Below are 21896 nucleotides of genomic sequence, written 5' to 3' on the forward strand. Positions count from 1 at the left end.
ATACAAATGAAAATTATTTTTAGAATCACATACACAATAAAGGCCATGTCTCTAAATAGTTTCTCCACCAAGAATGCCACACAAAGTAGGAGTGCTGTTTCATGTGATCGTAACATCAGTTTGGAAAGCACTTTTTAAACAAAGAGAAATGTTTTATCATCTAGATTATCCGATTCATATCTCATAGTAACTCTTTATATTTGCATTTAAGAAATCTATAATAGCATCTCTGTCATTTCTATCTCCTCTCTATGTGGTCCAATATGGTAGCCTCCGGACAAATATGACTATTTAAATTTATGTTTAAATAAATTAAAATGAAGGTAAACATTAAGTTCCTCAATCACACCAGCATATTTTCAAGTGCTCAACAGCCACACATAGCTAGTGGTTGCTCTGTTGGACAGTGCAGATATGGAATATATCCAACGTGGTAAAACATTTTATGGACAGGGCTGCAGAGGATGCTTGGGAGAAGTACGGGCCTTCTGAGCAGTTCATAGGCTGTGCAAGAAAAGCTTCTTTCAAGGCATGACCATGTGCAGAGCTTCTGGGATCCACGTCCACAGTGTGGTGAGTTAGTTCAAGAGCCGCTATTCCCATTTTACAGATTCAGATCTATGCCCGGAGAGATAAAATGCCTTTCCTGAGGTCAGATATATAGCACATGGAGACCCATAAACTGAACTCAAGTTTGAGGTCTCAGCTGGTAAGAGATCATACTCTTTGAAGAAACAAAAAATCCTTCTGTAGGTTCCACTCAAACTGTAACTGAACATAACTCACTATAAGGTCGTTCAATACAATAACTACTGCCATAATTTTTCTCAAACCTTTTGTAGTTATATTACTAAAAACTATAGTGCTGCCACTAACCTAATCTCATTTTAATTTACTGGATATAAACAATCTCTAAAAATATGTTGTACTAAATTATAGACAAATGTTCAAGGGCTAACTGTATTGATCACTACAGGGTAACAGTAAACGTGGAACAGATATGGTAAATCATTTAAAAACCTACTTAACCAGTTAGATAGTTTGGGTGAATGTGCCGTAGTATCAAGCTACTCAGTATCTGATGCCTGGCCCATATACATAGGCAACATGGAATTGAAATTACTTTAGCTGGGGAAATATTGAATATAAAACAGTATTTTTAGGATCTCTTTGAGACATATGAGAAGGAGATGACTGCTAGACTGGTTTGAGCATACAAACCATTTTGAAAAAAGGTGCTGTGTTAATAGTAAAAGAATTTTGGCAGAGTAGAAGTCCTGAATGAACTTAAAGTTTCTTTTGGTACTGAGATTTCTGAGTCCCTGAGTTCCCTAGAAAAAGCACATGGGATATTCATAGAATCTTTCATTACAAACAAAATCAGTATGCCTTATTTAAAATAGATTAAATGAATTTTCCCCTAACTGGGCATACCTGTTTGGTCAAGAAGAGAACACACATACCTACTCTTTATCTACTTCTCCCTCGATATTAATTCATCCTTCTCCTCTTGAGCCAAACACAAGGACTGGCCCTTACATTCCAGCAAAGAATTGGCCAACACTTTTCTTGTCATAGAATGGCTCTGATGCTTCTTTGGATATATCTGCATCTTAGAAGCACCATAGTAGCAACAGGCTTGAGAAGTTCACACAGGACCCCCTAGGCAGCCTGCAGGCAGTGGGAGAAAAGCTGGTATCCCCATAACCCTGTGAGGGGCTTTCTGGTCCAGGTCCATAGAATGGAGAGTCAGGCACAAGAAACAGAAAGCTACAGGGTTTGCTGCAGTGCACATTAAAATGGCAACTCTTCCGTCTAGTATTTGGTCAAGATAATGGCTTTAAATTTCATGATAGTCTCTCCTATAGGCAGAATTTTTTTCGGTTGAATTTTTCTTATTAGAAAAGGGAAAAGAAAAGTAACTCAAATTATTTTTGATAGGAATCAAAACTACCTGAACTAGATGAGTGAAATGAGTAACAAGCAAAATTTGTGTTCTGAAAGGGATGTTGCAAATCTGGAAGCTGTAGCACACTGTGCTCTTTAGGTAGGGGATGCAGCATCTGCCCAGGAGATGGCATTCTTTAACATGGACATGTATGCAGTATGTGCCTGTATGTCTTACAACATTTTATTTATAAAGAATTATTGACTTCCGGTTTAGTATACTAGAATAAGCCCCCAAGTCTACCTTCCTTCTCTACCTTTGTTTCAAAAAAAAAAAAAAGAATTATATCAGTGCTGGGAAAATAAAATAGAAGGTAGCAGCAGAGGGCCAGGAAATTTGAGAAACCAGATATAAAGTGAGCAGATGAAAGGGCACAGATTGACAAACAAGAGAAGAAGGAAAAATGCAGCCCAAAACACCAGTAGTAAATTCTTACTTCCCACAGAACACAAAGGGCAAGGGTGGGCCAGGGTATAATCATCAGGGGAATTAATTAAAATCCGCCACCGAGGATGGGCAGGCCTGTAACACACCTACTCCTCCCACACCCTCTCCAAGTAACAGAGCAAGTCTTCTCACAGAAATGGCTTTTGCCCTCAGGACAAAGTCTGAGACAGGCCTTATTAGTCTAAGAAAACAAACTGTCTGGAGAAGGCACACAATAGAGTTGGAGCGATGCAAAAAAAAAACAGGCAGAGCAGAGTTGAGAGTCCACTCCCAGCCTCAACTGCAGACTTAAGTTAAGTGGGCCACGTCCAAGCAACAGCGGCAAATAACGGCGGCAATAAAGTGAAGGCCCTAAAGGGAGCCTGCCCTTCAACCCATTCCATCGGAGGGACGTTTATTGTTGAAAGAAACCTACCCCACTGTGCAGAAAATTCACCCCAGCTACCAACCGTACTAATTAGCCAGGTCTTTCACATACTGAAGCAACAACCAACAAGCATCAGACACTAATGAACTCATCTCCAAAACAGAAACAGACTCACAGACATAGTAAACAATCTTATGGTTATCAGGGAAGTGGGGTAGGAAGGGATAAATTGGGAGTTCAAGATGTGCACATAGTAACTGCTATATACATAATAAACAAGAATTTTCTTCTGTATTATAGCACAGGGAACTATATTCAATATCTTATATAACCTATAATGAAAATGAATATGAAAATGAATGTATGTATGTAAATGTATGACTGAAACATTATGCTGCACACCAGAAGTTGACACATTGTAATCTGACTATGCTTCAATAAATAAATTAAAAAAAAGCATCAGACATTTGAAGAAAACCAATGACAGAAACTAAGACATCTAATGAGGGGCAAGAGAGGAACAGGTAAGTCAGGGAATAGAAGAAAGCTGACAGAATTCTCTAATTTGTTAAATCCAGAAAGATCTTGGTGGTTCCATAAAACAAAATAGCCTGCTAGTTGTTTTTCTTTTTTCTTTTTGAAGAGCTATCATTTATAGCAGGGAATCAACAGAAAAAAATAGATATTTATTATTTGAGTAAAAAAGATAACCACTAGAGGAGTGAAAAATAATAGTAGAACTAGGCAAAATTTGTGTTCGGGAAAGATGACTAAATTCCTATTCTTTTTATAGCAAGGAGTCAGGATATTCTATCTGTAAGTGATAAATCAAGAAATAGAAGCAGGATGTTTCATGTAATAAATGCTATAGAAGTTCAGGGGATACAACCAGCTACTTTGGGGACAAAAATGGCATTGCTTGAATTTGGTTTATTTTCAGGAGTTTGGATGTGGAGAGAGCCAAAACGTCCTCCTAGCGAGAAATATTCAGGACTTCTCAGTTCTTGAACTGGCACCTCAACTGGCATCTATTCAGTATGATTGGAAATCTTTCTAATGACAAGTCTAAAGCAGTAACCAACCACCTGTTTATTGTCGAATGCTCCAGAAAGGCAATTCCCTTCTGACTCCAAAGAGCAATAGTTGGGAAAATATAAAGTGTAAGTTTTTTGATGGCAGAATGTATCTCATTTTCTGTTTTCAAGAGACCTCAAAACATAGAAACTATAAAAGGTGTTTTCTTCTGGAGATGGGGGAGAAGGACCATTTCTTATCATTTTGAATCATTTTATATATGCTTTTTGCATGTTGTACAGGCATTATTTAATTTTAAGTATTTTTAAAATTCTAATTCAACTATGGGGCTGAGATTAGATGGTTAAAAACTGGATGAGCTTAAAATAAATATTAAAGACATTTTAAAATGAAGATAAGAACATCAGAATTGTCAACAAGACACTAAGAACGACAGATTTAATTATCTCATGTTCACCTGAGCAGCTGGTTTGAACTCGGAGAACTTTGTGTAACTAGTGAGAGAATGGTATACAGATTTAGGAAATTCTTCCATATTTCTACCCTCGGCTATTCCTTTACTGAAGCATTTTACTCACTTATTGTTGAAAATACTGGCAATAGAAATCAGGATAACCTAAACTGAATTGATCACAATTTTTCGATTTTAAGAATTACTATGCTTTCACATGTTTACAGTTGGTTTATTCACACAATTAAAATTGGAACTTGGTAATAATAATGAAACATCTAAAATTTAAAATTAATTAATGAGTTCCTACTAAACTTGGCATTTAAGTAGTAATGGTTAAAAAGGCTTTAAACGCACTCATAGTAGTAGTACTTTGTTAATAAAACTGCTTTTACTAGTACGAACTACGATCTATAAATGCATTGCAATAGCAAAAAATTTTGTGCTAGCTCAAGAGAAATTATTTCCAGTAAAAGCAATATATTGTTAAAATATATTTAAGCATTAAATAAAAGAACAAGGATATGAACTATTATTTGGAATCCTGACATCTTGAAATTGTTCAAGTAACTGTTCTGGATGAATGCTTCCTACAAAAATCTCATTTAGGATAAAAAAAATGCAGCCAGTCAAATATTACCATTTGATATATATTACCATTTGAGAATTAAGAAGCAGAAATAATTTAATATAATATATAGAAGAACATTATTGAAAATATTAAATAAAATCAAAGAAACAGTTAACTAGTAACACTATGACAGGTCATTATTGAATGTATTATAAGATGCAAATATTGTTAAAATATATGTGCATATTTAATACATGAATTAAAGTCATCAGGCATTCTGTAAAGTGTCATTTAATTTAACAAATGATAATAAGGTATTTATAAATGCAGTCTTAGTAGAAAAGTAAACATCACTAAAAATACTTCCAGTAACTCACACTCTGGTAAACCTTTTTCCTCCCTACATCCCACAAATAATCTTTCTTTACTCCTGGAATACTTATAGCACGTATCATAGACCAAGTGATATAAAACTTGTTTGACATCATACTGTAAGTAGGCCTCTTTCAGTTCAACCATTATATCTGATATGCCTGAGTAGCCAAGTGAAAAACTTCAGACAAGCAAGTCAATTGCACTTTGTGGACAAAACTCCAAAAATACTACTGAAACCATCTTACTTCTAAACTTACTTTACTCAAAACAGTTGTTTAATGAAGACACAATTTTGCCCTTCACACATACATGCAAAGCAGCCAAATAAATAGCTAAAACTATGCTAATTGTAATTACAGAGTATAAATCAAGGTTGGGCCTAAGGTTCTGCATTTCCAGCAAATTCCCAGGTGAGGCTGCCTGCCCAGGGAACACACTGTGTAGGGAGGCTCTAGATTAATTCTTTCCCAATCATGACTAATTCTCTGAATCACCTGGAGCACTTGGTAGAAATACAGACTTTATGACTTTCATTGAAAAGAATAAATCTTCATGTTTGAGTGAGACTCAGAAAAATGTGGACTAGATGGCTACCTAAGTTTGGGAAACACTGATTTAAAGACTGTTAAAACGTATGGTGAAAAAGAATATGAAAACAAATATATGTATGTTCATGTATGACTGACGCATTGTACACCAGAGATTGACACAATATGGTAAACTGACTATACCTCAATAAAAATATGTATACAACAACAAAAAAATACTGTTACAACTTAACAAATACTCTCTCCATTCTTTAGTGTCTCACTATTTCTGAGAATATTTACACATTTCAGAAACTTTTCTTGGTCAGTAAGAACAAAATTAGCATTAGATGGTATATGAAGGAGAAAAAAAAAACTTGACAATTGCTTACCATTATGTCTTTACTCAAAACTGTACTTCCTTCCTGATTCTATGAAGAGATATTTAGATTAAGCACTATGAATGACAGAAGAAAACAAGATTCCACAGAAGCAATACAAAAGATTATTCTGTAAAGTGCCTGCTGTAGGCCAGACCCTGTACTCAAAGCACTCGTGTGCATTTCTCATTCTGTAGCATCGAAAAATGAAATGATGATCTCCCAAAGTCAGCACAACCTAGCAAAGAAAAAGGTGGAGCAGCTTGCCATCCCAGATTTTTTATGGTAGCAAGATAAAACTACCCTATTCAGGACATAATGAGCTCCATGAACTATACCACCCCAGAGAGCAGACAGGAGGGAGAGTCTTGAGTGGGCAAAGATATGGAGGTGGGAAATGCTTGGGTAGGGCAGAGTGAATATTTTGGTTATTTTTGAGAGTCAGTTAAAAATAGTCAATAACAAGACACATGGCAAGAGGGGGAGATTTTAGAAAAAAATAGCACAGCCTCAGGAATGCCAAATAAGTGTTGTGATTGTCAAACAGAAGAGAAGATTTAACAAGAATAGAAGATTTAATGAGAGCAAAGTGTTGGTTCAGGAAAAATAAGGACATGTAAACTAATTGAAGAAATACAGGAAGTTGTCAGAATTGGAAAAAAAACAATCAAAAAAAAAAATTTGAGAGCATGAGTTGGAACATTGCCTGGGGGTTGTCAAATCCTTTTTGTGTTCCCATCTGAAGTGGGTGGAGCTGGAAATCCCTGGTTTATAGGAGGTGGAGACAGCTAAGTCAAGGTGTTCAAGGCAGCTAGGATGATTCAAATATTCAAGCATTCTTCTAATGTGGGGGTGGGGGAGAAGCTTTCTTTTAAATAATGTTTGCTATGGAGTGATTAAAAAAAATTAAAACCACTAGAAAAATGCCACAGGTGGTGGAACATAAAGGCAAGATCTTGGAGGCAGACAAACCTGAATTTGGATCTTGGCTTCATCCTTTACTAAAATGTGACTCTGGAACAACTTATTGTACTTCTCAGTTATGCTCAGTTTCCTCAAGAGAAGAAAACAGGTATAAGTAGGTATAACAAAAAATCACTGCAAATGGTTGCTATACCTTAAAGAATGGGCTTGTGTGTGCTAAAGTGACCACAATGACATTCTGCCTCATAAAACCTGACACATTTGATACTTTCACCAACAACCCAGTAAAGGGCAAAACAGAAAGTCAGCTTAGACAGCTTGAACAAATTTGCCTCACAGGGGACTGAGAACTAAAAAGAGAAAAAAAGGGATTCTGGTCAGCATGTTAAAATGAACTGTTTGCAGCAAGAATGGTGTAGGAACTCTCCCTCCCATCAGAAGTCACAGAACAATCTGGAGAGGATATAGCTCCAATCATTTACCACCAACTCCTAAAATTCTACAACAACTTAAGGTCCACTTTGTAAAGCAGAAATATTTGCTTTTGTAAAGGGGCTCCAAAAGCGAGCTCTCTATTTGTGTCCCCCTCTCTCGCTTCCTCCCTTCCATCCTCGTTTCCTTCCCTCCTTCCACTGTCTTCTTTCCACTGCAGTTCTGATTTCATGAACAAAAAGAAGGTTTTCTTGTTTAGGGATATGTTACCATGGCACGTCCTTATACCCATATTGCCTAGCACTAAATGCAGAATTAAGCACTGAAATACATGCGTAAGAGAAATTTCAGTGGTTGGTTTACTGGGTTGCTTCTCAAACTTAAAAACTGTCAGTACAGGGAAAAAGAGACTATCATAATATTTCTGCATATATTTCACTCCGGTTACATGTTCCATTTTCACTAAAAGATTTTTCTAAAAAAAGCGAAGAGCTATATTTTATTCATTACTAAAAATTAACCAATTACTTAAAAAGTTCAAAATCTTACTGTATCTACATGTTTCATAAAATACTGAATGTTTCTCAGATTTTATATTTATCTACCTTAAATTTCAGAGGGGAAGGAAAGAACACTGATATTGCGACTACATGATTAGAATCCCTGATGAGAAAATAGTTGCCAAGTTTTAACTCTCGTGAGTAGCCATTCTTTTGGCTAAAAATCTCACAAAGTGTAACAAATATGGTGAGAGTAAAGCTGTCATAACTAGAAAATTATAACAACCATGAAGATTCCCTTCTTTTCTTTCACATTGTTTGAGAAACGGGAATCCCTAAAAGGTGATAATATAAAGTTCAAATTCAGATGTCATGACACTGGGGGTAGACGGATACAATGGTAGTCACAAGGCATCAACAGATTTAATAAATAATATGAGAGGAAATAACCTAGCTATGAGCTTCCTCATCTTTGAATTTCTGTCCATTTCAGACGAAAGTGGGTTTCTATTCCCCTTATAGCTGAGTTACCTCCCTGGATGCCAGCACTCTCCTCCAATCACCCTCAGACCTTGTTTCAACTCTATTCTTTCCCTTCTTGATTTTTAATCTTTCATCTGCATTGCCCCGTCTCGTCAAGACCATTTCTCACTTCTACTCCCTCTCAAGCCTCCATTCTATCATCTCCCTATTAATCAGCATTTTCCCCAAAGGACTAGTACATTACTCATCTACATATATTCTTTGAGTGACCACTCAGGGAGTGCTATGGACTATATTCTTTGAAAACCTCTTGATAAATATAATGACTTTACTCATGTCTCATCCCACAGTCTTAAAACCTATAATCTGTGATAATGCTTCTAAAAAATCTTTTCTATTCTTTGATTGCAGGCTCCTGGCACTCTATCGTCATAAAGATTCTTTACTGGTTATTCTTTCTCCCCTTTTACCCAGTGTCTCATAGTGCAAATTCCCTGTGGTTGTCTCCCTCTTTCCAATCTCCTTCAAAATAATAGACTCTAATCTCCTGCACATGGTAGGACTTCCAAAAATGCACCATCTCCAAGTCCTCGCTGTCTGCCGAATGTGGGTATCCCACCAGCAATGCCAGTGTACCTCTCAAACAATACTTGTACCATCTCCAACTTCCTACTGCCTACCATCAAACCTGCTTTTCCCTCTTGTGTTCTATATATCACTAGGTTCCCAATCAAATACAAATATCCAGGCACAAAATTCCAGGGGTTTTATCTGATTCTCTACTTGTCAACACACCTTTTAAATCAAAGTGTTGTATTCTCACTTAAATCTGTCCTCTTATTTCCTTACCCCGACCTTCCCTTAATTAAGATTACTATTTTTGTTTTTTGTTTTGTTTTGTTGTTTGTTTTTTGACAATATCCTCTTACTTAGACTCCAATATTTTTTCTATTTCCAATCACTTCTTCCTACTGCTCCCAAGGATATCTTTAAATAAGATAGTCTAGTTATCTTACATTCATTTCCTTGCTTAAAATCTTACAGAATTTTTAAGGTTTTTTAAAAAAATCCATTTAAAACTTCAAATTTTGGCTGGGGTCCATATATTTAAAGACTACATAACAACTTTTGTCTCTAATGTTCTCTGATTTCCCAGATACTTGAAAACCACCTGTCCCTTTTTTTTTCTCTTCTGTAATTTAATTATTCTGTTCTCAATGCCTGGAATGTGGTCTACACTTCTAGTGTGATGAACTTCTGTTTGTTTTGTTTTTCTCAAAACTTCACCTCAAATAAACCTCTTCTATCTACCTGTCCCTAATTCCTTGGTACAATAATTAAATCTCTTTTTTCAGTTTGCATTGATTTTTCAGTCCTAAATTATGCATTTCCTATCTTCATAGTCTATATTTTTCAAATATAGGTGATCATTATTTTACTGAAAATTTTTGTAGCATTGTGAGTTATACATTGGATGTGCTCAGTGAATATCTGCTGTGTGGAACTGAGTATCGGGAGCTGTGTAAGAGTAATTCCAAAAGTGTGGATTGGATTAGTGTAGACATACAAGATCAAAAAAGTGATCAATCGATGTGGACTACATTTGTGAAAAAGCATTCACGTGGAATAGTAATTGCTCTGGACCTTGTAGAACCAAGTAGAATCTGATAAGCAGGTAAAAAAAGGATGGAGGTTATAGAGTGATAATAACAAAAGAAAGGGAATAGAAAAAAAGTGGAATATTGTATGTTTGGGAATAGAAAGTAGATATATCAGTCAGAACCCAATATTTTTGTTTGTGAAATAATAGGGGATAAGGTAGGGAGAGAAGAAGAGCCCAATTTTGTGGGAGGGGGACACACAATTGCAAGGCTTAGGTTTGTACAGCTTTTCCCACAGACACTGGGCGGCCATTAAAGCCTGTATACAAGTTATGAGAAAAGAGAAATAGGAGCAATTATGTATCTTATGATGGTATCAATAAAATAATAGTATTTGCTAATTAACAATGATAGGATTGATCGTTCCAGACACTCTGTAGGACGTTTCTAGAGGTACAATTTCTCACCAGAATTCTAATCTCTGTAGTCATTTCTACAGCTTTAAGTAGTCAATTTACAACAAGTGCAATGAATGTATTTTACAGGTTCAAAGTTGTATGTTAGTCACTCAGTGTTCTGATCCGGTCAATTCAAGCATCCATTCTGAGCTTTGCCTATTTAAATGCTTGATATTTCAATACCAGACTTAAAGAATTGTCTTGTCCCTTTTCCTTTGTATTTAAAAATCAGCATGACTCACTCATCTCTTATTTTCATTTGTTAAGACATAATATCTGTCTGATGGAGAGTAAACAGACAACCTGAAAAGCCAGGGAAACCCTCTTTGTTCTTCTCTGTACAGCAACTGATCTTGCTTGGATGTGTAGTCTAAATAAAGGGAAAATGATTGTAAAGGATTAAGACTTTGTAACTATTAAGCATCAGGAACTAAATTAGCAATGCCCTGTATAGCTTTAAAAAATAGGTCTTTGTTCTCACTGAAGTCCTAATGAAAGAATAGAAGCAATAAATCAACAGTCTGGGATTTCATGATTCACTTTAAAATGTTTCTGAGGGAATCATTAAAGATAGTTGAATTTTTCTTTTCAGAAATTTCAACCTATAAATAAATCTATTTCATAGATCTGACTGAGACCTTAGATGTGTCCTCAACAAACCACAAGTAATCAGGTAATATGCACGGTGATTTCAAAAGTCACCATGAAATCTATCTGGTTTTCGAAAACTTATCCTAGGTAAATGTGATTAGTAACGTTTAGAAAAACAGAGTGATTTCTTTACTTGACAGATTCTAGAATTAAAATCAAAATACACAAGCTTGCCAAAATTAATACATGAACTACAGCTCCAGACTAAAAAATCATCAGATCATCAATCGCTCCACCCTGAATTCAATGAATAATGGAGAGATGTTAGGAAAGTCACTTAGATTCTTCAGTTTTCTCAACTGTAAAATAAAGGTGAATTAGATGAACCCCTAAGGCTTCCTTTAAGCTAGCACATTCTATTTCTATCAATCCTTATAGGGTGGAAATGCATGTTGGTTAGACATCCTCTCCTCTTTACTTTGGAAATGCAGTAACAGGGCACAACCCTTCTAATAAGGCAGTAATATACAGGAAGACAGGAGTAACCATCCAAAAAAAGTGAATTTTCCAGGCTTAATAATCAAAAGAGTATATTTCTCACCCTTAATATAAGAAAGTGTAAGAGATACGCAACTTACAGGCAACAAAAATTTAGGGAGAAATAGGGGTAAAACAACAGTATACATGTTGTTCTTATTATTTTAATTATTTTTTGTTTTGTGTTGATTACTTATCAAGAAAATAATCATTAGGTTTGCAAATATAATATTAAACTCCTAAACCTTTCAGCTTGTTTATAAACTTTGAGGACGTCATTTTGCCAACATTCTCTCCGCCTCTGAAATTATACAACCACATGTGAATTTATGAATTATGCTTAATTTAATGAGAATTCATCTCCAAGATATTTACTTGATGCCTCCCCTTCACTGTAGCATCTCTTAAGATGCTCTAACTCAGGCAAGATCTCTTTAGTTCTCTTACTCTCATTCTATATTATGTGTTTTAAGCCAGGCTAAATATTTTACATCTCAAATTCTAAATGAAAATTAAGATATTATACTGTCATTCACGAGTGTGATACCATATCATATCATAGTACTCTGGATTTGAATGACAGATTACTTCTGCCAATATTCCAAAATATCTCACATGATCTCTCTTAAGAGAGAACAGGAAGAAGGTCTGCTGGAGTGGTAATGCTGACATCAGGGGAAAGAGCTTAGGAACGTGGCTGCAAGAGCTGGAGCATTTCATGCTGTTCCCTGATGTTAAATATGACGAAAGTTCTGTCTTGAAAACCTTAAACTGGTTAAGACTTTATTCTTTATCTTATCAGTAGTGTGAATCTATTTGTAACAAATTTATTATCATTAGGATAAGGAACATGATTAATCAGAAGTAAACCAAGTACAATTTCATCTAAGTTGTATGGTGCATTATATGAGTATAGCATGACAGAACTCTGATAGTAAGCTTTCTGAACTCTGTTGGATAAAAATTTAAAGTACAGCATGCAGTTTCAGATTTAAGTTTGCATGCCAGTTGGAATCATGTACTGCTTAACATGACACTCTATGTATTGAAATTATATGAAAAATCAGGTTATTTAAAAATGTTTAAGTAAACATGTTGCTCCATGAATGGTACCAGTCATAAAACTTGATTCTGTAATTTGTCAACCCTGTGCATAACAAGTAACTCATTTGCCTAATGAAGACTACAAATGTAAAAAAATCTAACTTCAAAAAGGAGAAACATGAACTGCAGATAAAACCCAATAAAAACACATGCATATTCTTTTACATAACTGATCTTTTAGATATGTGTATGTATGAATGTTTGTGTGTATGTGCACATGTGCTCACGAGCTGTGAAAGTTTATACACTAGGATGACTCGTTTCTTGGGCCTTTCACTTATTATTATGCTACAGTAAGTGACGTGGAAATATACAAGGAACAGAAATCCAAATAATAAATACGGAACACACATTTTATCAGTGATATTTTTAAAATATGCAGGAACTATAGAGTGAACTCAGAAGTTAATGCAGATTATATTTTATATTTGTAGAGACTATCACTAATAGCTCATTACAAATAGCTTTAAATATGAAAGGAAAAATACAGCCTGTTTGAATGGGCACCATAAATTCACGTTATTGCCACATACACAGTCTAGTGTGTGTGTATCAATTTGATGAAAAATATATTAACAACAACAAAACCAGATAACTAAATAAATAATCCTTTCATCAGCCCCTGATTTCTGCCATACTAAGGCTTTGGTGAATCATCAAGGGGAGTAAATTATTCATTATAAATTTCAAAGAGGAGTCTCCATTGAAGAAGCTCTGCTACTGGTCCTTTTTGGTACCAACATCAAGAGAATTCATGGCAGTCTCAAATATTGCAATGAAATAGAAAGTGAGAGGCAATCACTCAGGAGAGGTGTCTAGAATGAACTGACCTCAGGGAGCTGCATCCCAGCTGAGTGAGGTGTGTAAAGATAATTATTAACATCTTGAATTATACTAGGAAAGAAAAAGATTAATCAAGGGTTGCATACAAATATCAGCCAAGGCTTTAAAAACAGAAACCTTTATTCTGTTTCCAGTGGAGAATCTGGGAGGTTTTCAATAGTAGCCCTAAGCACTGTCACTATATTATAGCTTCATGGCATTAACAAAATCAGCTGTAATGTAAGTGTTAGAAATATTTGATTATCTTAAGGTTTATTTCGTACCAAAAGATCTAGGATAATACCAATACTATTGCAATAGTGAATATAAACTACTCAAAATGAACATGAATTAACAAATCTGCTTTTTCCTGTTTCATAATAAATTCAAATTTATACCAACACAACTTTACACTAATAGCAAAGAGTTAACTTGCAATATAAGTTTTATAGGAAGGACTCTCCAAAAAATTTACCACAACATTACCCCTGGTTAACTGTCTTCAGCTGGTTAGTTAAAATGATCAATACTACTAAGTAGTAATTTATCTTTAATTCTTGGTTAATCTCTGCCAATGCATGTATAATAGAGGAGGGAATAAATAATTGAGATAATCTGGCACTGCCACATGTACTTCCTAATTTCCTATCTTCATGTGTTCTAACTGGATACAGACAATTGAGGGCACAATCACTTTTCCTAACATTCTTTGGCCATGATTTTCCTTGACTGCCAGAAGACATCGTTTAGGTCTGGTGAGGAAGGGTTCTTCCTCTTTCACGTAGGATAGCAAATCAGAAAACATTTAGATAACTGATTTTTGTGAGTGAAAAAGTCAAGTGTTCAACTTAAAATAATGAATATAAAGACTTCCCTCTCAGTAAGGAACATTCCATCTGTCTTGGTCATGACATAAGGTGATGCCCAAAGCCTCTTACTTAGTGTTTATACCAAATACATGTTTAAATTTACGTCAGACAGAACTGCCTCTTTAGTCTAAGCAAGAGCATACTGATGCTACTACAGATACTGACTCAAACATCAATTGCACACTTACGTGTGTCAGTCATCATGCTAAGTACTTTTGGGGGTTATCAAATGTAGTCCCATTACTATCCTATGAGGCAGATACTAGTACTGTCCTAATTTCACAGATTGAGAGCATGAGGTTAAAAAAGGTCAAGTAATTTGCCCAATATGCAACCTAGAAAGCTGATCCCAGAGCCCATGGGACGGATTATCTGGTACTGGGGAGGATTTATGCAAAGCCTAAAAAGAGAGATGAACCTGGAACAGTAAATAAGAGATTCTTAAAATCATGACTATCCCCTTTTTCTTATTTCCTCCAATCCACAATCAAAATGAAACATTCAGGAGGCAATCATAACAGAGTCAAGATCTGCAGAGGAAAAGATCCAATGTGGTCAACATAATTTAATTTGAATGTGATAATAAAACAGCTAGACCAAGACCAGCCAAGTCTTATTTTTAATTTATAGGTCCAACCAGTTTTGTTCATCAAAATATGCATTTGACCCAGTGGTAAAGATTTTGAAATGAAGACCCAAAAGACAAAGACTCGGAGCATTCTACATAATTGCCTTAGCACTTAAAGCTAACACGCAGAGTCCTATGTAAAACAGTATTCGCGTAGGTATGAAAACCTGTAGGCAAGACTAACAATAATATTATCTGCAGGTAGGTGTTAATAAGGCCAATCAGGCAGATGAGGTGTCAAAAAGGTCTAGTTATTGAGGAGTGAACTTGGGTTGCCATTGTGCGGCAGGGAAGCCAAAGGTGGTGAAATTTAGGATCTTGACAGAATCAGCCATTTGTAAAGCTGTTTGACATTATCAGGGAAAAAAGAAAGGCATCAATCCCATTACTGAAGCTTGAAAGAAAAGTAAAATAAGTGAAGATTTTTTCCACTTAAATATACACCATTTGAAAAACCTGAGTGTGAAAGCAAGTACTGAACAGTAATCTCTTACAATGAAGCTCACTTATTCTCTTACTCTGGTCTGTTAAAGCCAGAACTTAATGCTTTTTCCTATAAAATTCAAACATATAATAAGAATGTTAAATTGTTACTCTTAGACTATAAAATGTACAACCCATGGAGCCTGAACATTTCTTTAAAAACAAAGGTAGACAGAATTTAAGATTACAATTTTCAGGTAGAGGTGATCCAAGTGAGTACCATTACTATTGCCCAGCACTGCAATGAATTGGTAGAGGCACAGTAAATATAACCTATTAGTGGGTACACAAAAATGCCATTACTGTTCAACAACGTGACAATAAGGAGGCACGATACTTAGAATGGCTAACATCTTATGGCTACTTGCCAAAACACCAGAAAACACTCCTCTGACATATGTTTTCATTCCATCTTTGGTTATAGTAAAGACCTGAAAGAGGATGATACGATGGAGAGCTTTTGACATCTGTTTAATATAAAAAATGTAACATTATTTATTTCCTTATAGTAATTTGGGCTTTAACCTGCATTTCGTAAAGTGGCTTCCCGCCCCCTGAGATTTATAGTACTGTACTTCAAGATTCTTAATAAACTTACAGGGTTTTAATATTTTAGTAAAAATTAATTCAATCTGCTACTTTAAGACATATGCCGGAAAATTTTGGCTTTTTATTTGTGAAGGTCGATCAATCATGGCAATAATAGGTGTGACACTAAGGTAATCCATTGACAGGACATTATGTAGGGTCTCTTAAGAATTTAGAGAACTATCACAATGATTTCCATGTTATGATGAATGTGAGTTACACAGATGGTAAAGGAAGGTGGATGGCTTTAGATACCCCTATTTAACCTGTCTACATCTTTCATTCTTTCAGCACCCCCCACCAGAATCTCATGGTGCTCTGGACTTAGCCAAGTGCCACCCCAGCATATGAGTACTTACAAAATTAAACAAATGCTGAGAGACAGAGCTGTGCTCATCACACAGAATTTGTCAACTATGAATAGATGGTATTTGTTTAGTTGGCATCTTGTGTTTACATCACATTATGTAGCCATTTTAGCTTACAGAAAGTTTATGTCTAATATAATCAATAAAGGAAATAAGCACCTCCTTAGTATTCAGTGTTTCTCTTGTGTTGTGAAGTCAAGAAGCATCATTTGCAAAGTCACTCAGTGACTCATTTGAAGTACTAAGTTTGGTGCGCTGCAGGGATGGCAGACACGTGGTCCATGCACGGCCGTGCTGTATCTCCCCAGCAACCATAGCAGACCTCACTAATCTATCACGGTGTTCTTTCTACCTTGGAGGCTAACTGCAGCCTTAGACACATGAACTAACCTCAGACTCCTGTTCAACACGACATTCCAGGCAGCCATGTACAAACTGGCACACCTTGGGAAAGACCAACACATTGGTGATCACAAGTTTGGGCTATAAATTCAGGCTTGCCACTGAGGAACTGCATGGCACCTGTGAGACATTCATTTAATTTCTCCATGGTTTGTTTTCATTCTGAAAAGATTTCAGTGAAAATACAAAGATGTGATGCTGTAGATTTATTTTTCCATCAGTAGAATAGAGAATGATTTTTTTTAAATGGTAGAATTAGATTTAGATAAAGGACAAAAACTATTATTAGTTAATCCTAATGAAAATAATTTTTCCACTGAGATTATTTTATATTTTCCTTTGAGATTATTTTATATTTATATTTGGAAAAAATGTTACCAATTAGAAATACTGCCTGTTCCATTTTTAATGCACTATTTTTAAAGTATATTTTTGGATGAATTTTCTTTATTAAGTTAAAATATACAGTTATTTTTAAAGTTTAACTTAAATTTATCTTCATTCAAAACATACAAAGAAAACTTAGACATTAAGATTATTTTAGTCTTTCACATATAAGCAAAACTTACCACTACTTTTTAATTTTTTCTATTTTTTCAAATGCTATTATTGTAAAGAAAGCTCAGGAAGGGCAAACACTTTAGAATTAAAATGAATGAAACCTGAAACTATGTAATTTCAGACCATTATGAAACCTAATTTTATGTACAAAATTTATTACCAGTCTTCTGCATCCACTATTTCCACAAAATAGTACATTATTGCTTTTTTAAACTTCTATTTTTCTTTGGCATCTACTATTTAAAAAACCTTTAATGTTTATATATTTTTTGTAAAGAATAGCATTCCATGTTAATTTGACACTATTCATATTGAGAAAAATCTTTCTTTTTTAAACTAGGTATGAAACTACATATTTCTTCTTCATTCAGGAAGACACTGATTATTTGCTTAAAAGAGTCTTAATTATGTTGTGCCCTATCTATCAAAAATTACAAAATATTATGTATAGGGTAGTAAAAAAAATAAATTTGGGGTGAGTCAATTTAGGAATACTCAAGTCCATGGAAACTAAAATAGTACTTTGATTCTTAAGGAAACAAGCAAAAATTCTGTATATGAAAATCTATGACTTACATATTTAGAGATTCCTTAGTAATACAGGTAGTATCCATGCTAAATAGAAACACAAAGTTGTTCTACTTAAAAATTCTTGAACAGCCACTTCAGGACTGCTATTCATTTCCAAGGCTAACTGGTATGTGAATTGGGTCACGAAAGCAATTTTCATTGAACATCATAGTCTGAAGAGACAAATGGCACTCCAGTGACAGAACATGTGAAAAAAAAAAAAAAGGCCTTGGCACATTTATGTGATGACCTGCAGCACATGACACAGAGACTTTTCCCTAAAATATGTGTCACACCTATCCATAATCTTCATCTATTTATTTTACACATAGCAACACCAGCTCATCAAATTAATTTGATCAAGAAAAGTGCAGTGGTTCAAGAAAAGGACAATGGTAAAGTCATATGTTCTTATATATTTATCTTTAAGGTAAACTTTAATGCCATCAACTTGGAGAAACTACAATGGTGTATCTGATGAAACAATTGAAGTGAGAATATAAGAAGGAACAGAAACCAATGAATTACACCTCTGCCTTAGCGTTAGTCATCTCTTGATTACCTCCATCAGTGGAAGGCACTGGCTAAGAGAAAACCACAGGCAGTCTGTTTAGTGGGATTGGGTCTATGGCCTTGTGCTTAATAGCTGAATTTCTAATCGCCCAGTGTGACTTACTGCAAATGTGTTGTGAGGATGCCCATCACCAGAAGAGTGGCCACAGACACATAATTTTGTTTCTGGAAGCAATTCCTAGATTAAACAAAGAGAAGCAGGAGTTGGCTTTTTTCCCTCCAATCTTAAGGCTTATGCTCATAATGTACATTATCATTACAAAAATATTTTTTTGATTATTATCTTCGTAGGTCAACATAGACAAGATTATTTCATCTCTGTCTCACAGATTGTAATAATATAAATTTTAAAAATAAGAATAATTTGGCAGATGTTAATTTTAATATTTGACATATGAATTAACTACTAACCAAAAATTACTGGTTATCTACCATGATCTTGACTTAGGAACCTCAATTCCCATTTCTAAGCTAAAATTATGGCCAATGTTAATAAATATTCCTACAGATTTAAATGGTACTGTGATTTTAGAGCATGAGATGATATTTGTCCTTCAAACTTTATTTCTTTTTGAAAAGCCAACTGTTGACTTGCAGTCAATTATAACCAATACAAATGAACATAAATCCTGTCTAGTCATGAAACGTGAGAACAATCACAAGAATCTCTTTAAACAAACTGCTTTGGCTCTGCTTTACTGTAACACAAATACTGCCATTAAATATATATTTAAGACTACAGAGCCAAACTCCATAACCTCTGTTAAAACCTGTTGAATTGTGCCGTTTGTATTGAAAACCACTCCATACACTCAAATGAACAGTTTGCATTTTTATCTGTAAAAGCAAAGTGATTATTTATTGATAAATGACATGGAATGTCATTTTTTACCTAAGTAGCATTAGACATTTCAAAAGATTTTGTCTGAAGGGCAAAAGGATTACACTGCATTTGAATAGACCATGTGACAACGCATCCTTAGACTTCATGTATGATATGAAAGGATGATCCCCATTCATAAGATACACAAGGGAAATTATAAGTATATCAGAAAAGAAGAAAAGCAAGGAGGGATGTGGTAGGGGTGTCAGAGAGTATTTGTAGTGGTTTGATGCATGTAAATATTACATCTTATAAATAATTCTTTTCAAATACATCTCTGAAGTTCAGGCGCTCTGTTTAAGGAACGGATTGTATATGCTTTACATGACTATATGCCATTTTCTTCAAGATAAGAGCAACATTAATTCAAACAGAAAAAAATGGCTTCCAAAATATTCTTTCCCTTCAGTTTCCTATGAAGAAGTATGTCACCTGATGCTGGCAGATGAAGACTAGGAAAAAATGTTCAAGTTATATTTTACTGTCAGGATCCAACAAACACGTTTTCATCTAAATTATTTTGTCAACAGCCTTGTAGTACCCTTGCTAACCTTATTTGGCACCAGTGCATAATTAGATACACAGGGGTGTGACTCCAATCGAAGGTGTTGGCATTGTAGCACTCTGTGAAAATATTAACTATGAGGTTAACTCCAATTTTCTCTTCTTTAATTAAATGCACATGGTACTAATGAGGTAACCTACTGTTCCTTGATAGCACTAATTAGCTAAGAGGAGAGTACACTCTCACACTGCAATTTAAACCTAAAAATAAGGTTGAAATATGCTAATTGCAGGCAATTTAAAACAGTACAAGTTGAAGAACTAGTCATAATAAGAGAAACTGACTGCTTTACAGCTAGGCAGCTGTAACTTTGGTTAAAATCAAAACAAGCCGCACGGTTTTTGGACTGCTATTTAACAAGGTCATAAGCATCCTAAAAAAAAATGAAATGCTACTCCGTACCATAGCGATGAACCAGACTAATAAAAAATCCTCAGATCGACAGTCATCTACATAAAACCCCCAACTGGTGAGCATCACAAGAACCCCAAAGGTGCCACGATACTATTTATATTTAGTACTGAAAATGAAACTCCATAAATAAGCAACATCCCCTTAAGCCCTTTCAAGGCATCCAAATTAAATAAAATATTGTAATTTGTGTCTCCAGCACAAACAAAACATGTAGGGTCTAAAGATCTGCCATCCCAGTCACAGGGTCTGAAAGGAGGACACAGTCTCAGCATTTGAGGAATACACAACCAGGACATTCCCAGACCATGTCCAAGTACAGTGATAAAAATAGACAACAGACGCTGGGGTAGGTACCATTTAAAGGATACAGGTGCCAAAATTATCAGGAGGATTTCATTATAAGAAGGAGATTTTTACTACATTTCTTCTATAGATTAGAGCTTGGGGATGGAAGTAGCTTGAAGCTTCACTGTGAGAGAGAAGTTCTCCATTCTCAAAAACATAATTGCAGTAAATCTAAGTATAATCCAAACACATCTCCTTCAATTGTTTCTCAAACATTTTCCAAATACGATTTTAACTGATAACCATTGAGATAACTTTGACATAAAATAAGATTTGGAAGGACCTTCTGAATCCATGGCATTGTGCTTTTGTTAATCAGGAACTTTGTTTAACCAAAGCACTCATTGGCTGGCAATGCCAAATTATTCCTATTACCATAGATAAAAATACAGCGCATTAAAATGATACCTTCATTAATCTATCCTCAGGGACAAGAGAGAGAGGACTGCCCCACATTAAGGGCTCATAGTGACATTTCTGCCCTGTCACTTTGCAGGCAAAATTATATCTACAGTTTAAACAATCAAAAGATTTGAGCAAGCAATAAAGAGTTAAAAAAAAAAAGCAAAAGTTGTGAAAAGAGAAAGTCAACTTAATCTTATGTTTACTGAAGAACAATACCATGGAAAAAAGCTAACCATTTGAAAGGCAAAAGCTTTTAAGTAACTCCCAACTAATAAACTCCAGGAGTTAAAAGTATGTGAGAATAAGCTTTGCACTGCCATTAGCCCGTCATCGTGTCTTGCCACAAGGCATGGTTGAAGAAACTTCTTTGAAAAACCCACCCAGCTTCTTGTCCTGGCTGTCCTCGAGCTTTCTACAACAGAAGGAGACAGAATGTTGGCAAGAGATGCTAATCAACCTCCGACCAACCCTGCTCCAACAGATCTATGAAGATGCAGGTCTGTGAAGGGGTAGCAAGGCGAATGGAATCAGACAGTCATTTAGAAATGGGTCTCCTGGAGGCAACCTGACATATTCCAGCAAATCACAGAAAAACGCAACGTGAATGGATGTTTTAAGTGTTCGCATCTGTTTCAAATAAGCACCAAAGAACTTTTCAGCGGTGAAAAGGCCAAGACAATGGTTTGGGC

General features: G+C 35.3%; 1 protein-coding gene across 11 annotated transcripts in view; it reads right to left on the minus strand.

Moving 5' to 3' along the window:
- Positions 1-21896, minus strand: part of FOXP2 (forkhead box P2) — a 498059-nt gene that overhangs the window by 95428 nt on the left and 380735 nt on the right. For 8 of the 11 annotated variants that reach the window (XM_072964634.1, XM_072964632.1, XM_072964636.1 and 5 more), the window contains one exon: positions 18699-18773. The exons of the other annotated variants lie outside the window; for them this stretch is intronic. In XM_072964634.1, coding sequence (XP_072820735.1) covers positions 18699-18773 — 75 coding nt within the window. The remainder of the gene's footprint in view (positions 1-18698; positions 18774-21896) is intronic. 11 annotated transcript variants of the gene reach the window in all.

This window comes from Vicugna pacos, chromosome 7, assembly GCF_048564905.1.
Source record: "Vicugna pacos chromosome 7, VicPac4, whole genome shotgun sequence".
Lineage (NCBI taxonomy): Eukaryota > Metazoa > Chordata > Mammalia > Artiodactyla > Camelidae > Vicugna > Vicugna pacos.